General features: G+C 39.8%; 1 protein-coding gene across 9 annotated transcripts in view; it reads left to right on the forward strand.

The window, feature by feature from the left end:
* hdac5 (histone deacetylase 5) overlaps positions 1 to 19,620 on the forward strand; it is a 357,484-nt gene that overhangs the window by 329,496 nt on the left and 8,368 nt on the right. For 8 of the 9 annotated variants that reach the window (XM_078529648.1, XM_078529650.1, XM_078529647.1 and 5 more), the window contains 6 exons: positions 2,918 to 3,025; positions 10,424 to 10,479; positions 11,130 to 11,217; positions 11,572 to 11,691; positions 13,164 to 13,261; positions 15,764 to 15,882. In XM_078529648.1, the coding sequence (XP_078385774.1) occupies positions 2,918 to 3,025; positions 10,424 to 10,479; positions 11,130 to 11,217; positions 11,572 to 11,691; positions 13,164 to 13,261; positions 15,764 to 15,882 (589 nt within the window). Of the gene's footprint in view, positions 1 to 2,917; positions 3,026 to 5,250; positions 5,725 to 10,423; positions 10,480 to 11,129; positions 11,218 to 11,571; positions 11,692 to 13,163; positions 13,262 to 15,763; positions 15,883 to 19,620 lie in introns of those variants that run through there. The other variant, XM_078529653.1, reaches the window with a different exon arrangement.

A 19,620-nucleotide genomic window follows, 5' to 3' on the forward strand; every position in this document is an offset into this window, starting at 1 on the left:
AAAAATGTAATTAAAGTTATGTAAAAGCTATGGACATGTCCCAACTCATGTAACAGTGTCACATGAGGGGACATGTCAGGAAATTTTTTTTTCTCTATTTTTCAGATCTTTTTTTACAGTAGAGCCGATCTCCCTGAGGCAGCACTTAGCCTCAGGGAGATGAGTGCGTTCTTTCATGCACATGCGTGAAAGAGCGCACTCTCGGCTCAGGGAATCCCCCCCCGCCCACACAGGGAGCGCATAGTGCTTCCTTGCGGGCGTCACTGGGTGGGCCTTAATTGGCCCACACATGTAAAATGGTGGCGCGCCCCCAATTGGGCCGCCGATCGGAGGCGTGCCTCCACGTGCCCGCTCTTAAACTTCCCCCCAACGAGGGGAAAATTCTGCCCCTAAGTCATGTGTATATTATTCGTCTCCCAACTGACCAGCCTTTTAGCCCTCCATTCACCACACTTCTGTAACTGTCAATCTGTTGGGTATAGATCTGCTCAATCATTCCCTCATCTCTGTCTTTGATCCCCTTATCCTCAGTAAAATTCTCAATCTCTCTCTGATCATTCCTCTGGTAATGCCCACATGCCCACATTTTAGTTCCCCCAAAGCCAAAAGGCACAAACTTGAACCAATTTTGTTGCAACTAGTTTGGTCATTCATTGCCAGATTTGACTGCACCACATCGATCACTAACAAGGCCCTCTCTCCTCTGTCAAAACTGTTCACTGTTTGAGAAACATCCTGAAATGCAAAATTAATCCCTGGCTTCATTTCTTCACTACTGACAATCTCCTTAGATACCTCTCCCTCCCCCTGCACGCACCTTCAATAACACGTACAAAGAACTTATTGGCTTTTTTGCCATTAAGGTTGTGCCCATTCATTCTGCTGTCTCTGCCACATCCCCTGTTCCCCTTGCCCCGAGCCCTGAACCCACACAATTACATCTGGAGTTTAATAAGGATCCATCCTTGGCAGCATCCTTTTTCTCAGCTACATGCTGCTTCTGGGAGGTGCCATCCAAAGACACGACACCAAGATTCACTTGTATGCTGACAACACCCAATTGTGCCTCTCCACCACCTCTCGCAATCCCCTCCACTGCCTATGAGTTTTCAGGCTGCAATTTCCTCCAGTGAAACATTGGAAGTACCAAAGTTTCCTGGCTCAGCAAGCCCACTTCGGGGAAAAAGTACCTTGAATGACATGATTTTCGTTTCGGGGATAGTGGGTGCATGCTGGAAACAGGCCTTCCCCCACCAGATACATCGCAGGCAGCCACAGGGGCTGCCAAGTGTCAAAGCTGGCTTTTTTGGTTCTCTAGGATTTCCTCACAGTTGTTTTATTCAATATTAGGCCCCCTAGCCCTCACCCCCCACATTCCCTCATCCCCACCCACCTTCAATGCCCCCTCATACCTACATGCCAACTCATGGCATTTCCATGCTCATTTACCCGATGTACTCACTGTGCAGAACCAATGAACCCTGCAATAACAATGGCATGTGTGGAAAAGCTTTAAAAAGTCATTCATAACTCTTCAAAAAAAATCTGTTGTTACTACAAAAGTGTCAATCAACCAGACCTTTAAAGTATCAATAGCAGAAATTACACGCACTCGACACCTCTTTAACTTGCGTAAATAAACATTGAACAATTGACAAAATAGATCTAAGAAAAAAAGCAGTCAATGAGGCAATGTTTTCCCTTGTGTGCACCCATTTCAAAAGACTAATGGATGACTGGGCTCTCAGCTGAGAGCCGAGACATCCATTAGGCTGCCTGCACCCTTCTCCTGTGCTTGTGAAAATTGTGGGTGCAAGGAATGGGGGAGGAAATTTTGGAATTGGGTGCTGTCCGGCATTTTTAAAGTTTCATGGAGTCTCCCCGACTCCATGAAAATCCAACCCATTGTCTTTGCCACCACCTGTCAACCAATTCTGTTCACTCACACTGATTCCGTTTCCCTCCTGGCCACTCACTCTGGCTGAACCAGACTTTTTGCAGCCTCAGCATCCAATGTGGCTCCAACCTGAGTTCCCAATCCTATATCTACTCAAACACAAAGACAGTCTGCTTCCATAATATTTCCTCAGCTCACCAGATATTGCAACTCTCAACCTTGATTTTGTTACCTTAAGACTCAATGCTTCTAATGCTGTCCTGGCTGGCCACCTACCCTCCACTCTTATTCTAACCTGAAGCAAGTCCCATTCGCCCGTCACTCTGTATTTTCTGACCTAGATTGGCTTCTGGTCCACCAATGCCTCAAATTTAAAATTTTCATCAAATCTGTTCAAAGCCCTGCTCCATGTCTCTCTAACCTCTGCCATTTTAATTGTGTAGCAGTTGAGTATTTAATTGTATTCAGGTGGTGGGAATTATCTGGGATTTCACTTATGCCCCTATATATAGGAGCATTCTGAAACTGTGGTCATTGGATTTTGGAAGTGCATGACTATAATGTGTATCTTTCTAATTGAAAGCTTATGTAGTGTGCAAAGATTAGACTCCAGTTCTATCCTTCACTGCATGGTTTTCTAGAATAGAACACACAAGGCCTATGATCCTCCAGAACTCTACATTTCTCCAACTCTAGCATCCCCCACTACTCCCACCCACCATTGGTGACTGTGCTATCAGCCATCTCAGCCTCCAGCTTTGAACTTCTCTACTCTTTTTCCTCCTTTAAGACCCTCCCTAAAGTCTATTTCTCCGACTAAGCATTTAGTAATGCATCCTGACATCTCCTTTGGCTCTGTCAATTTTTATCCGATTTGGCATCTGTGAAGTTTTCCTGCACTAAAGGGGCCATGTAAATGCTAGTTGTAGTCATTCTAGATGAGCAAATTACACCGAATTGATTGATTGTAGGACTTGTAAATGGTAGCTTGGAAAGTAAGATTTCTTTTTGCATTTGCAGGTGGACAGTGACACTGTGTGGAATGAAATGCATTCCTCTAGTGCTGTCCGCATGGCTGTTGGCTGCGTCGTTGAACTCTCATTCAAGGTGGCTTCGGGGGAGCTCAAGGTAAGATTGAGAACATTGCATCTATTACAAGTATTTGCACGTTATTCAAAATTCACATTGTATTAAGTAAATACAGCACTTTTAAAGAACAGTGTGCCCATGTTGATAGATTGCAAAAGGTGACTAACATATTCCATATATGTATATATAAACATTAGCGCTTCCAGCAGGTGTAATGGATAGCTCCAAAGCTACATTTTTAAAAATTTACCTTTCAATGCCATTTATTGAAAAATCAGGTTCCCCTTTATAAATTTTAAGTTTTCTTTCACTATTCAACTGAAGAGCTGCTTAGAAGACACAAAAACAAAAGTTGCTGGAAAATCTCAGCAAGTCTGATTGCATCTGTGGAGAGAAAGAGTTAACGTTTCGTGTCCAGATGACTCTTCAGAAGATGTTGTCAGACCTGCTGAGTTTTTCCAGCAATTTTTGTTTTTGTTTCAGATTTCCAGCATCCGCAGTATTTTGCTTTTATCTTGCTGCTTAGAGGAATTGTTCCTTTCCTCTGTCAGTCAGCCTCTTGTATCTGAGCACCTAAAAGTGTGGAGAATGCCCCAAGGTGACTTCAAATTTTTTTTCTTGCCTCTCCTATTGCTTGCAACTGTATATCTTTATGCCCCAGATATTTATCAGAAGTTCTCCATGTGGAGGAAAGCATTGGTATAAGCATGCGCAGCATGGTTTAATAGCTTCCTACACCAGTATCCAGTGTCAATGCACCACCCCTCTTATAGCTAATTTTACAACCTTCAGTATAAATAACGTTAAAACTTCCTTAAAATGGGACAATCATTTTGCAAAAGTTTAAGCAGTTCAGGCATCTTTTAATCTCAGTATGTGTTGGCAGAACTCAGGAACTGTTGAGCTTGACTCCCATTGGGCATTCATAACATGATTTCACTATTTAATTCTAAGCAGGAGAACACATAATTCTGTTGTATTATTAATATAATTAAATAAAACTTGTCAAAGGGAGAACACTTAAATTGGCATTGTTGGGAGAACCAGGAACAATACCCCAACTCTTTTTCATGTAATTTCGAGTGAAGCAGCACTCTTGGCAATTTAAAATGTGAAAACCTCTCAGGCAGTAGCTATGTTTTCCTGCCCACCTCCAGCTTGACCCTGTTGTTCAGCAGATTGTGATGTATGATGGTCACAATTGATCAGTTAGCATATTTGTTATTCCAGTATAGTGCAAAAAGAGTGAGTTGGCATTACTCTAGTAAATTACTTAAGTTATATAAATAACTACCTGTCCTTATGATAATAGGTCACATCCATTTAGGCATTACGTAGTTGAGTAAGTAAAATAAAGCAGACGGCCCAAGCATTACCTTTAAAGTTTCCATGGAATGGAATTTTTCAATGCTCCCATGTTAGCTTTTGGCTGGACTAGGGGTGCCCACAAGGCAATAAAAGGAAGAGCAACTCTTCCATGAGGTTTTTGGGGAAACGTTTTCATTTTATTTAATTCAATTGAAAACAAAGAAGTGAATTAGAAAAGTGGCACAAAAGCAGCGTTAGGAAGCGAGGACCCTACTAAGAGGGCGGAGAGGTGGGGGGGTGGGCTTCACTGGGCAGGGCAAGGCACTTACGGTATTTCGCAGTCAAGACATTAACCGATAAGGTCACCATCTAATGATTATCTTGCTGATAATTACTTATTTTGCAACGTTTCCAATTTGAGTACGGCACAGTAAGAATCCTAGTGAACAGAAAGTAATATTACCTTCTGTCTCCCAACCATTAAATGACGGCGTTCAATGCAAAGTATTTCACCTCTGTGGAGGGTTGGGGGAATGGGTCTTACCTGGTAAATATAGTGTGTCATGACTATCCTTGAATTAATTATGGACATATTGAACTTTTAAATAAGACATATGTTTTTTTGAAAAAAGGACATACAAGCAAAAGCTGGCTGAGACTGTAAGGTAACCACTTGCTGGAAAATTCCTATGTGGATTACTTAATCAACTAGCTCAGAGAGAATGAAATGTCACACTTAAAAGGTGTGACACAGCCTACTTCAGACAGCGGCACTTCAAAGGAAAAGATACATGCAAACTGAACTGTAATCTCCTGTGATTGTGGAAATTATGGAAAATGAATACCAAGTCAGCTGAAACCACCACCTGTTGAGTTATATCCCAGGCTGTGAACATGAACTGAGTTGAAAAGAAAACAGATCTGGGCGAAAGACATGTTTGTTTTTTCCCTTCCAGGAATACACAAGGAAAGGCGTTTTTAAAAAGCCATCTGCAACCCTAGTTCTGTGTGCTACTCTGGTGTTCTGATGCTGTGAAGGTCACAGTTAAAGAACACCAACTGGGCATCCCTGCGCTTGCAGGTAAAATAAACTCTCTCTCTCTCTGATTGCTGGAAGCAAGTCACAAGCCAGCAAAGCCACAGTCGAAAAGGAAACAGGGCGACTCCTTTCAGCTAACCTGCAGAACTAAGGGTCTCCAAACCAACTGCTCAACTGCCAAAGTCAGCACTACCAGAATCACCCCAACTTAACAGCCACAACGTTTCACCATCCACTGCTCACAGACAAGCCAAAGGACTGATTTGTATATCTTTTTAACTTCTAATTTTGGACTCAATTTCTCATTTCTAACCTGTATGTATGTCTGTTGCATTTTTACTATTTTTTCTCATGTTTAGTAACTAATAAACTCACCCTTTCTTTGACTCAAGACAGCCTGGTTAAATTGGCTCCTTTTAAAACATAAATACATTTGGACTGGGAAAAGGTATCCACAGGGGAAGGGATCCTTTTTAAATTAACCTTGTTGCGACCAATCGAGGGGGGTTTGAATAAAGAAGGGGAGCCAGTTCATCCCTCCTCACCCGAGACCATAACAATTTGGGGGTACCTCATTCGGGATCATAACAAATTGGGAGAAACTCACCCGGGGGCTGGTCGTAACAAGTGAGAGGAATCTCCTCACGCATCTTCATCCTCACAAATAATGATTGGAAAGAAAAACCTTCAACTGAAGTAAGCTTGGGCTCCACTTAAGCCCAAGGCTTGTCTGATTGGGCAAAAACTAAGTTCCACCTTCACACTGAGGACAGCCTCCATCCTGTTGTGTAGCACTACCACTGTACTAAATAGGATCATTTCAGAACAGATCCAGAAGCTCAAAACTGGGCATCCATGAGATGCTGTGGACCATCAGCAGCAGCTGTAACCTCATTGCCCTGCATATCTGTCACTATACTATTACCATCAAGTCAGGGGATCAACCCTGGTTCACGAAGGAGTGCAGGACAGCATGCCAGGAGCGGCACCAGGCATACCTAAAAAATGAGGTGCCATCCTAGTGAAACACCAACACAGGACTACATGCATGCTAAACAGCGGATGCAGCATGCAATAGACAGAGCTAAGATCAGTGAAAAGATCAGATCAAAGCTCTGCAATCCTGCTGCATCCTGTTGTGAATGGAGGTGGACAATTAAACAACAAACTGGAGAAGGAAGTTCCACGAATATCCCCATCCTCAATGATGGGGAAGCCCAGCATGTCCGTGCAAAAAATGAAACTGAAGCATTTGCAACCATCTTCAGCCAGAAGCGTCAACTGGATGAGTCACTTCAGCCTCCCCCTGGGGTCCCCAAAATCCCAGATGCCAGTCTTCAGCTAATTCAATTCCTGGCGATATCAAGAAACTGCTGAAAGCACTGAATATTGCGAAGGCTATGGACCCTGACAACAGTTCAGCAGTAGTACTGAAGGCTTGTGCTCCAGAACTAGCTGTGCCCCTAGCCAAGCTGTTCTAATACAGCTACAGCACTGGCATCTACCTGAAAATGTGAAAAATGACCAGGTATGTCCTGTCGCAGAGAAATCCAATCCGGACAGTCACCGCCCCATCAGTTTACTTTTGATCATCAGCAAAATTATGGAACATGTCATCAACAGTGCTGTCAAGTGGCACTTACACAGCAATAACCTGCTCAATGATGCTCAAGTTTGGATGCTGCCAGGGCCTCGGCTCCTGACCTCATTGCAGCTTTGGTCCAAACATGGGCAAAAGAACTGAATTTCAGAGGTGAGGCTAGTGTGACTGCCCTTGACATCAAGGTAACATTTGACCGAGAGTGGCATCAATGGACCCTAGCAAAATTGAAGTCATTGGAAATCAGGGGAAAAGCCCATCATGGGTTGGAGTAATACCTAGCACAAAGGAAGAAGGTTTTGGTTGATGGAGGACAATCATCTCACACCTCCCCCCAGGCATTGTTGCGGGGGTTCCTCAGGGTAGTATCCTAGGCTCAACCATCTTCAGCAGCTCCAACAATGACTTCCCCTCCATCCTAAGGTCAGAAATGAGGATATTTGCTTCTGATTGAACAGTGTTTATTTCCATTCACAATTTCTTAGATACAGAAGCAGTCTGTAGCTGCATGCAGCAAGACCTGGCAGGCTTGAGCTGATAAGTAGCAAGTTACATTCGCACCACACAAGTGCCAGGCAATGACCATCTCCAACAAAAGAGAATTTAACCATCTATCCTTGATATTCAACAGCATTACCTTCACTGAGTCCCCCACCATAAACATCCTGAAAGTTACCATTGACCAGAAGCGTAACTGGACCAGCTATACAAATACTGTGGTTACAAGAACAGGTTGGAGACTGGGAATTCTGCGGCGAGTAACTCACCACCTGACTTTCCTAAGCTTGTCCACCATCTATAAGGCACAAGTCTGGAGTATGATGGAATAATCTCCACTTGCCTGGATGAGTGCAGCTCTGACAACACTCAAGAAGCTTGACACAATCCAAGACTAAGTAACCTGCTTGATCAGCATCCATCCACCGGCTTGGACATTCATTCCCTCCACCACCAACGCACAGTGGCAGCATTGTGCACCATCTACAAGATGCACTACAGCACCTCACCCTGCCTCCTTCAACAGCACGTTCCGAACCCACAACCTGTAGAACCTAGAAGGACAAGGGCAACAGACGAACACTACCACCTGCAAGTTCCCCTCCAAGCCACACACTGTTCTGACTTGGAACAACATCTCTGTTCCTTTAATCTTGAAGGATCAAAATCCTGGAAGTCCCTTCCTAATAGCACTATGGGTGTACCTACATCAGATGGACTGCAGTGGTTCAAGAAGGGGCTCACCACCACCAGCTTCTCAAGGGCAGTTGGAGTTGGACAACACACGCTGGCCTTGTCAGCAATGCTTACTTCCCCTGAAAGAATTAAACAAAAAGTGGAGTAAATTTTATTAGATAAAAAGGTCCATAAAATTGACATTTCACAGTGTTACAGAATAGTTTGATTTAATGGGGTAAAAGCTGGGGCCAACGTCATAGCCGAGTCCTTCGATTTATTGACTTTAGGGACCAATATTCTCGTAGCAGCTTTTGCTGTAGCTCCAGCAAAGTTTATTTGTGGAAGTGTTTCCACTGCTGTTCCAAAATAATAGCACTCTTTGTAGCAATAAATAATTTTTAAAATGAAGCATAGTTTTAAAAAAACTTAAAAGAAAAGCATAGTTAGTATTACAGTTTTATTAGCATGATATTGCAGTGGTTCAACAACTTGGCTTTCATCAAATCCCGATCAACAAACACATTAGCACGTTATTTAAAGACAAACATGAAAATAACAGAATGAAAAAGACAAGCTGATCTATCAAGGCCGTTCAATATTCATGATGCCAGTGTAGCCAAATAATCACTGTTGAGAGGCAAAATTAATGGGGGCAATCGGGGGAGGGGGTGGCGGTGGTGGGAATTGTTAAAATTCTTCTTCAACCCTCCTCACCAGCAACCAAACCAGTCCAGGAAATCACATTGACCATGCAAACAGAGACTGTATTTAAAGTCAATAAATCATGCCACCGGCACCTTATTTTTCAGTCAAAGTGGCAGTGGCGTGAAAATCACTTGAAGTGCAAGAAAATGGCAATTACTATTGATTTTAATGATGGGCCAGAGTTATAATTACCATTTAAATTGTTTTTGGTGAGGATAATCGTGGAAGTTCCAGGAAAATATGAACGGGAATAATTAATGGCGTAAATCAGCTACTCTATAATTTCTTTCTTTTGCACCACTCAGGGATGTTGTAGCTGCATCATTCCAGTGGTGCAAATCCCAAAACCTGAGGCCTAGTGTTTTGTAATAGTGTTTTCCTGCCCTCCAATCAAGCTGCTTTTATTGTGTAATTGGCAAACAACAATATGAAGATATAAACATTTGCTCATCTCTGTGCCTTCCTCACTTTTTTGCTTTTATTTATATTGAGAACTTGGTTATTCTACATCATGTGCTGTATGAGTTCTATGAGTAATTAAAGGATGTATAATTAAACCATGGGTAATGCCAGCTGCACTGAAATGCAAAAAAAAATTCAAATCACAGTTTATAGACATAACAATGTACTGCAGGATATTCCCCTATAACCTGACATTAAATAAACTTGTACCACTGCAATTCAAATTAAATGACACTTGTATACTTTATTTGATACTGGAGTTTTCTTGTGATCTAATACCACTGTCAGTAAAAAATAATTTGCTGAAAATGGATTAAAACTAGTCCACATACTCTTACCTTTAGATAGATTAATGCTGAAATGGGCTTGGGCTTGGTTCCTGGCCCATATTAAGTTAGCTGATCTCAGACAGGGTAGAAGTAAGAGCACTTAAGATAAAAGCAAAATACTTCAGATGCTGGAGATCGGAAATAAAAATAACGTGCTGGAAAAACTCAGCAGGTCTGACAGCATCTGTGGAGAGCGAATCAGAGCTAACATTTTGAGTTCAATATGACTTTTCTTTGGAACTGAGCACTATAATTACCTCAGCATCAGCTGGGCTGGGATGCAAAGAACTGACCAGGCTTTCCCATGTTGATTGCTATCCAATGATCCCTCTTAAAAAGGTGTGTGGTGCCTCTGTGGTAAGCTACACCACCAACACTCCCTACAAAGGCTCAACATCAGGGGCCATTGGATAGTGGTTAAGAGGATGAACAGTGGCTGCTTTCCCCCTCCCATCACAACCCCATCATACTCTTCACCAGCAGAGGGATAGTAACGCCAGTTCCAGCTGAGATCAGGAGCTTAGCACAAACTAGGGATCAAACCTGAGACTTTCAATCTTATTCCACGGAATGATCAAATGGACCATCTGGGAAAATATCTTCGATTCAAAAGGATTTATTACCTTCATTTGGAAAATAGGTATCAATTCGTAAATTGATCATGCTGTGTGCCTTTTATCATATGGTTTTATCATGATGTTTTTCCATTTGTAGGAACTGACTCTGTTGGGTGTGCAAATTAATTTTCATAGGATTTGAGATTTAACATCTGTGTAAAATATAAGTTCAGGATTTACATCTGATTTTGTTTTACATAGAATGGTTTTGCTGTTGTCAGACCACCAGGACATCATGCAGAAGAATCCACTGCAATGTAAGTTCATAGCAAGAATTAGCTGAGCAATGATATATGTATTGGCCATATTAAATTAAGTTCTTAAAGGTCATACCACTTTCTTACGTCTTTTAACAAAAATTGTCTTCATGGAACAATACAAGCACAGAGCTAAACTAATATATCTGCACACATGTTCGTTTTCGGGGGTAGGCAGGATGCAGATTTGAGGTTACTGGCAGATCAGCCATGGTCTAATTAAATGGCAGAGCAGGCTCGAGGGGCCGAATGGCCTGCTTCTTGTTCGTATGTTACCATTATTCACTTGTGAAATAAAAAGCAATTTTGCTGGATAACCACATTAATGTATGTTAAGTGTTACATTTTGGATTGCAATGGTCCAACTTATTTCTCACTTAAGAAACCAGAAATAAATGGACTTGAAAAACTTAAGTTTAACTTGAGGAAAAAGTTTAAATGCAAGTTTGTTAGAAATATAGTATTTTAATAATTAGAAAAAATAGATTGGAAAGAGTAACTTGTATACACTTTGACAATTTGATGTTTATGATCTTTAAATCAGTTGTTTTCTTCTTGTCAATACATAATCTATAACTCTGCTAAACAAGGTAATAATCATTACCTATTGATCAAATTTACTTTCTATCTTTTCCATTTTTCTGTTATAGGGGATTTTGCTTTTTCAACTCAGTGGCAATTTCTGCCAAACTACTTAAGCAAAAACTTAACGTTGGAAAAATTTTAATTGTCGATTGGGTATGTATTGCATTCTACTAAAAACATTATAAGCAAAATTAAAAATTAGCTGACTTCTTTGTGGTGGTTGCGGTTTGAGAATTAATGTCTGTTTTTGGATACAGAACAATGGTATTCAAGTTAAATTTTACTTCAAGAGAATTTCTGAAGGAATGATTTAATCTTATGGCGTACTTAGATCTAAATATCTAAATTCTCAAAGCCTAAGGCAACATTTCCCAACACAAAGAGTGCGTGACCTGGCTTGGCTAATTAAAAAGTAATTTGTAAGAAGAGTCAGGAAATTAATCAGAAGAAGATGTTTCTTTATTTTTATGCTTTTGTAACTGATATCTTTGTTTCCATTACTTGTAGGATATTCACCATGGAAATGGTACGCAGCAAGCCTTTTACAGTGACCCTAATGTGTTGTACATTTCTCTTCATCGGTATGATGATGGAAATTTCTTTCCTGGCAGCGGTGCCCCAGATGAAGTGAGTTATTGCCAGCTACTAAAGATTTGATGCTTATTAACCCTTCGAGTATAATGTCTCATTGGTAGCATTCAAAACACACGTCACCCAACCAACAACCTATGTTTATCAGCTCCCTTCTACTTTAATGTTCTAAAGTAACATGGTTTGAGAAATGGGCAAAGAACCATTCCTACTGATAATTAAAATTATTCTTTGAATAAATTGAAAATAGTTTTAATTTAAAAAATCCAAGATGCTGTAAAATCTTCAGAGTATTTAATTAGTAAATACACAAGCACTAATTTCATTTATAACTTGCAGAACAAAATATTCTTTTTCTATAATTATGCGATTGCCTTTTTTGAAGAAAATGAGTTATTTAAAGGTTGCAGCATATCTGTTAAGATCTGTATACTTTAAATTTTGTGGAATATAGCAATGTTGACTATTTATATGGATGGTTAAAATTTTAAGGTGCTCTTTATTTCGGGTAATATCAGATCTTGGAGCGGGAGCGCTGTGTGTTGCTGCCACAGCACCAGTCTCTACTTCCCTCCTCTACACAGATCAATAGTGTATGTGAATGGCTGGTGCCGGAATCACAAAGTTTGTATGCCCTTCACATACAAATGCTACTTGTGTTATCATTACACTAGTGCCCCTGTTTATAGAATGCAGACATTCTAGTCACAATTAATGCCGACATCTACAAATTCTAGTGTCACTGGTGCTCACATTTATCCACTGATTTTAAATTATGGTTTTTCGGCAAACTGAGTTTCAGCTTATAGCGGCCTAAATTTGACATGTCAATCACAATATAGGGTGTCCAAATCTCGCTCTGTTTGGTCTTAACCATCACAAACAAGCTTTACCCTATGTGGGAATCTGACAGCCAAGTAACTTTGTGTCTGATCCAGTGGAACAGCTGGAGTAGAAGCCCAGAGTCAAATGCATATCATAATACTACAATGTTGTGATGCACAATGGTGTGCAACTGTTTGTATATTTGCGTACCCCCGGGAATCTGATCCCTTTTAGCAGTAGACTTGCGCCGGTACATAGAAAAGACAAGTTTCTAGCCAACTTATATCAGCTATCCACAGAGGATGCTCTGATTTCCTCACATACTTCAGTTAAAGCATTGTTCTCAAGGGCAATTAGGGTTGGGCAATAAATGCTGGCCTTGCCATTTACAGTTACATCCCATGAACAAATAAAAAGAAGATTTACCAGAAAAATGTAACCGGCTTGTTTATAGATGACTTTATATTTCAGTTTATTATGCATAATGTTGGGCCCAAAGCAATAAGTGAAATAGGCAGTAATGTTTGAACATCATTGCTATCCATGTCTTCCTTGGAGCTGTAAGAATAATTATACTCAGTGAGCAAAATTTTACATTAAACAAAATATTGCATCCGTTGCTTATGATTTCTTTTAAAGTTTTGTTAACAGATACCCTCATTTTGTTTAATGACTCCTTTAAGGTTGGAACAGGACCTGGAGTAGGATTCAATGTCAATATTGCTTGGACAGGTGGTGTGGATCCCTCTAATGGAGATGTAGAGTACTTGACAGCTTTCAGGTGAGTTTTCATTACATGAAGTTAGTGTGTGAAAACCATTTCTGAAAAATTTAGAATATGCTTTTTCTCAATAATAAATACACCTGACATTGGTGCATTTCTCTCAGCCCCTACAATGCCTCCCCAGCCCCCATGGCCACATTATCTACACGTCATCTTTTGTTTATTCATAGCACCCTGGATGTAACAATCTTCCAGTAAAATAAATAATGCAATTAAAATGGAGACAAATTCATTAAGCATCACACAACAAAGCTTTAATTTAAAAGCCTGAGGATTAAACATTGATTGATTGCAGCAATTAAGTTATTTTTCTGAACCTCATAATTATTTTACTTTCAGTGAAATCAGGCTTAGAATATTGCTTCAGGTGTTCACCTGCATGTAATTAGCACGGCAGCAATTTTAACTGGAGTAGCTGAGCAGGGATTGTTAGTTGTACAAGTTGTGTATTTGGACCTGTACCAGTCCAATAGTTTACTCTCACAAGAACTATCAATAAATACTTCCTAAATCAGTTGATGTTGGAAAAAAATCTAATAAAGTGCAGGCAAAAAAAAAAATGATAGTGTTCAGGAAAACATTTTATTCAAAGGAACTAACATTTGGGAAAGGGGGCTTCCAGGAAATGGTCAAGAGCCTCAGGCAGCATAACACTAAACAGACTAGAAGCCAAATTTCCTTGCTTGCATGCTACAGGGTCAGGCTGGAGTTGGATCAGATAATTGAATATAATGAAATCCAGAAGGCTGCCCTTTTTCCTTTTTGCATACCCAGCATATCACAAATTTTGTAGACTTAGGTTCGTTCTTACACTTGTGTAGTTCCAGCTGCTGTCTTTGAGGCCATCATTGTTTGATGTTAGAAAATTATCCCTGTGCTGTTTTCAATCATTGAGTTCAGCTGACTTTTACTGACTTTAAAGGCCATATGTCTGCTGTTTCCTTGTTTGCAAACAAAAAAAGGTGCAAGCATTGCTACACTTATAGCAAGGTCTTGAATAATGGCAAAAATGATGGCAGACAAACTGCAGTTTTACAGCATAATTTTGAACTGTTGCAAGAAAGCTTCATCTAAATTGCTTGAGTTAAAGAACCTGCTTTTCTTAAGCTTCACAATGTTTATTGTAAATTTTCAGTAGGCTCAATGCACGTACTGCTATTTTTACTGTTCCTTAAAGTACTGCTTGTTATAAGGACCTTATTTTTGTTATCAGAGCTTCAGTTTTATTGACCAGAAGTGACCAAGATTTTGTTGTCCTTGGGTGAAAGGAACCTACAGGCCAGCTGAGCAAGACGCACTTTCGCTGTGTTTGCTGTTATGTATTTTGTGCTTCCTATAGCGAGGGGATGATTATAACTGCATAGACACTCGTTTCCTCCATCGAAATATCTTCTTCGTTTCTATCAGAACTGCTTGTATCTGTTAATATACAGTGAAATCCTATGGAATGAAAATCAACAGTAGAATACATAGGTTTGATCTCCCCTCCCTAAAGGTGTTAACTCGTGTTTTAGCTCCATGTATCCTGACAGCTTGCTAGAATCTTGCCCAGTGATGGCTCTTAATGTGTGCCCTATATGACCATGGAGGTTATTACAACTGAGGTGGGTCCTGTCCTTACTGGACTGCTACATGTGCAAAATATAAAGCAAAGTTTATCGGACAGCAACTGGGAGCTGAAGGCCTAACAGAATCCCATTGCACTTGCCTTCCCCTGGCTTCCGCCCAAGCTTGAAGGCATTAAGGCAAATTCTAGTCTCTTCATCATTGCCATAATTTAGATCGACTAACTTGGTAGAGAACAAGAATTGAACCTGGGATCTTCCTGGACCGTATGGCTCCATAGTATTCGGCATAATGCATTTAGAGTATTGATTTGTTCTTCAGGTTGCACAAGTTGAATTAACTCTTACATTGAAAACTACAAGTATAAAAGAATCTGCTTTACAACTGATTGGTTTTCAGTATGTCTGACAATGTACATTTGGCTCACAATTTCGAGAATTGCATGTGCTTTCTATATGCCATGGTGCCAATGCAATTGATGATAAATGCTGTTGGGCTAAAGTTTACACCATATGGGCATGTGTTATTTGTTAGTCCAGAGTTGCTTAAATGTGAGTAGCAGCCACCTACTGTTCAAACATTTCATGGGCATGAATTCATTCTTGTGTTTTAGCAAACTGCTTCCTGAATGGCATTAAAGAGACAGTGCCCCTTTTGTAAACCTGAATGGGCTGAAATTGAAAACTATTAAAAATTAAACCTACCCGGTACAATCTGTTAGTACTTAAAATTAAAAGTAAGTAAACTCTGTTCCAGTAAGATAAATTAGAAAAGGGTGCAGGATTTTATTTTTGACTGTTAATAATAAAAATTCTAGAGACTAAAGTAGTGCTTCCTACAGCTGTTGCAATTATAGCCACGTATAGCCTTTGGATATGAAGTGGATAGGTTTATCTGCAGTTAGATATTATGCAATTTGACTTTTTTTTTTAGGACTGTCGTGATGCCCATTGCCAATGAGTTTTCTCCTGATGTTGTGCTGGTGTCTGCTGGGTTTGATGCTGTAGAAGGACACCCCTCGCCACTTGGTGGATACTCTGCAACAGCCAAGTGTAAGTTGGAACACCAAAATTTGTACTTTGAAAGTTACTTTGAAGGAAAAACCAGTTCAAAATTTTCAAATCCTTAAAAATCAGCAATACCAGCACTCGTAACCTTGGAGTTCCATTTTAGACATACAAGACCAGTTCGGACAAGTTTTACTGGTAGCCTTTCATTTCCAAGTTTTGCTAGTTTTTCCTTAAAGGCCTTAATGTCCAGACAGAGTGACCACTGGCTCATTGGTAATGCGGTTGCCTGAGCCTGAAGGGTAGGATGTGGGCCCTACTCCAGCAACCCCAGAGTGGCGGCTCTGAAAACTGGATTGAAATACTTGTGTCCTATGAGTGCAGGTCAACCCACTCCCACTGTAAAGAGTTTCTTGGGCTTGGTGGCTCACCTAGGAGAAAGTACTCCGAGATAAAATTTGTAAGTATCTTGTATGAGACTTCAGTTGTTAGCATCTTCCCTAGGGCAAAACACAATGAATGAATGGATATATAAATTAAATATTTTCTGCAACAATAGCACTTGTTTTTGCCTTTGGGTAGCTGAAAATATTGAGGTGGGGGTGCTCCCAGGAATGTGTCAGCGTTTGTAGTGGTTTGTCCAAAAGTTTTAAAAACGCTGCTTTAAATCATTGTCATCACTTTTTTGGAGGTGATAAGAACCTTTATCATGCCCATGCTCCAACCTGTATAAACAATCCAGTTTATAGATTTCAGTATTTTTATTACCATCTCACAGGCCTCGCAGTACTTGAAACACTAAATTCTCTTTTCAGCTTTAAAAATCTGAATATTGCTTCTGTACGTATCCTTTGCAGACATTATTTTGCATCCTGCTTTTTTAAAATTCTATCAATTTTTAAAAACATAGCTTTCAACTTAGAAATTATTGAATTAAGCCTGTAGACCTACTTTAAAACTATTACCAGCACCAAACAAAGATAAGTATAATACAAGTTCATTTTTAAAAATAAATAAGTAATTCCATTTCCCTCTTTTTGACTGAGCACACAAAAAAACAAAAGCATAATTAATTAAATGCATGTGTGTTTTTAGATTGAACTATTTCTTCAATTTTAAAATCTTAAGTTTAAATACTACAATGCATGGACTAAGATATAATGGAGAAGCTGGAGAAGATATGAATATTAAATTTAAATCATAATTCCAGATGTAAACTGCTTTTACAGTGCTTGTTTAGGTTGAAATCTGGGAGACTAACATCCATGAGCCACCACCATTGGGGAGATGGTGGCATAGTGGTATTGTCACTGGACCTGTAATCTGAAGGCTCAAGCTAATGCTCTGAGAACATGGGTTCAAATCATGGCAGCTACTGGAATCTAAATTCACTTAATAAACCTGGAATATAAAGTTAGTCTCAGTAATGGTGACTATGACAACTATCATCAGTGGTTGTAAAAACCCATTTGGTTCAATAATGCCCTTTAGGGAAGGAAACCTGCCATCCTTATTGACATGTGTCTCCAGATACACAGTAATGTGGTTCACTCTGAACTGCCCTGGGAAATAGCAAGCCTCTCAGTTCAAGGGCAATTAGGGATAAGCAACAATGCTGGCCTTAACAGCGATGCTCATGAACGAATAAAGAAAAAAGTGAATTTGTTGCTGCCATTTACACTACAGCCTCTAGTTCACTTAGCCCAGATTCAGGAGGCTTTTTTTTTTTTGCAACGTAGTTGTATAATCAACAGGAGCCGGTTCATTGATGCTAATCTCTCAGAATCTGACCTAAAGAATTGCCAATATAAAAATGGCTGTAGGGAGAACCCTTAGTTGAATGCCGTGATATACATACTTTGCAGTGCTGAACCTTTTCCATTTGCACCCAGTAGGATGCTAGCAACAGAGCAACCACATGCGCTTTAATACAAAACTGTTATCCATTTTATATTAACTCCTATTGAGCAAGGTTAATACATACATTATAGCTTTTTGTAATATTAAATAGCTCAGTTCATAAAGTTGTAATGCTTTGTATTGTGCATATTCTTTCATTACCTTCTAATTCTAAAAGAGAAAATATTTGAAGGAACTGTTTTAATATACCAATGGAGTCCTTGCAAAAATACACAGACCATCACTAGTCCCGTTTAAATCTAGAAATCTGGAATGTATAATACTTCAGAACTATTTCTTCTTCTTTTGCATGTGCTGTGGAATTGAAACTTTTAATTTTTATTTACACTTGCCGTTAAGAACTTGTTCTTAAAAGCTATCACAAATCAAATTTTGAGGTAAACTTTGCATACTTATGTGACAAACGGGATGCAAATCAGAATAGCATGATCAATATTGGATAGCTTTGACCCTCATATCTTTCCATTAAATCAGCTGTAAATGTACAATTAAATGACATCCAGATTCATCATACTGTTTGTAGTATTATACGTTTGTGGGAAAGACGACTGTCTTTCAGCATGCAAATTTGTGGACTATTTGTATGTGGTAAAACTGAAAAACTATATAAAACTATGTGTCTAATACAAAATGAAAATATAATTCAAACAACACAATTTAACTGTAATCAATATTTATTTAATTTGCTCTTTGCCTGCTGAAATTAAATGGACCTATACAGAAATTTAAAAGGAAAGCTCCATACAACTGAAATTATTTTTAAATCCATTTAGCATCAAATCACAATAATTAGCTAAAATGTTAAACTTCTAATAAGCTTAAAGACAGTGTCTAATTTTGTGGAAAACCTTTCCAGTAAATTAAATTAATATTAGTGTGCACCAAAATTGGTTTGTACTTGCATATGAAAGGCAATTAGATTTCACCAATGTGAGCATTTTTTAAAGTTTATCAGGATATGCTCACCATCATAACACCTACATAAATATGATTGTAAGTGACATTTGTATCACACTAAATAACACCCCACTGGACATGGTTATCAAATTCTGCTATCTCAGGTTCACGGTGTCAGGCAATCTGTCCCTTGATGCAGAACTTGATACACTCATAGAGAAAGCAGCTACCACCTTAGGCCAATACATGAAACGCACATGGAGTAACGTCAAGCTGGCCCTTAGAACCAAGCTGATGGTTTATAAGGTCTGTGTTTTCAGCACCTTGTTGCACGGCTGTGAAACATGGATGACTTACAACTATCAAGAAAAGAAGCTCAACAATTTTCCATCAACGCTATCTTTGGTGCATTATGCGTATATCCTGGTAGGATAACATCACGATTGCAGCATCAAAGGCAGAACTCCCAAGTTTGTTAGCCCTCATCAAACAGAGGCAGCTTTGTTGGTTTGAGCACATCTACAGGATGCAAGATGGTCACATACCAAAGGATTCTGTGTGGTGAAGTGAGCCAGACGACCAGTGGGATGCCCAAAGCTCTGCTTCAAGGATGCTTGTAAGCATGACACGAAGGCCCTAAACATTGATTATCGCACCAGGGAGTCACTAACTGATGACAGAGGAAAATGGCAACTCCTCCTGTTGACTGGCATGCATCACCACAATGACCAGTGGCTAAATCTGGCAACAGGCACCAACACCGAAAACAGCAACCCGCAATGACACTTGGAAGCTTCATGTGCAGCACTTGTGGCGGAATCTGCCTCTGGAGGATTGGCCTCTTCAGCCATCAGCAAAGGTATGCCACATGAAGACACCCCATCTGAAATGGTTGTATGTTGCATGTCCATCATCTTCCGTAGATGAAAGGATGTCAACAACGACAAATTGACAGACAGCAAAAAA

The sequence above is a fragment of the Cetorhinus maximus genome, chromosome 25 (assembly GCF_964194155.1).
Source record: "Cetorhinus maximus chromosome 25, sCetMax3.hap1.1, whole genome shotgun sequence".
In the NCBI taxonomy this organism is placed as follows: Eukaryota; Metazoa; Chordata; class Chondrichthyes; order Lamniformes; family Cetorhinidae; genus Cetorhinus; species Cetorhinus maximus.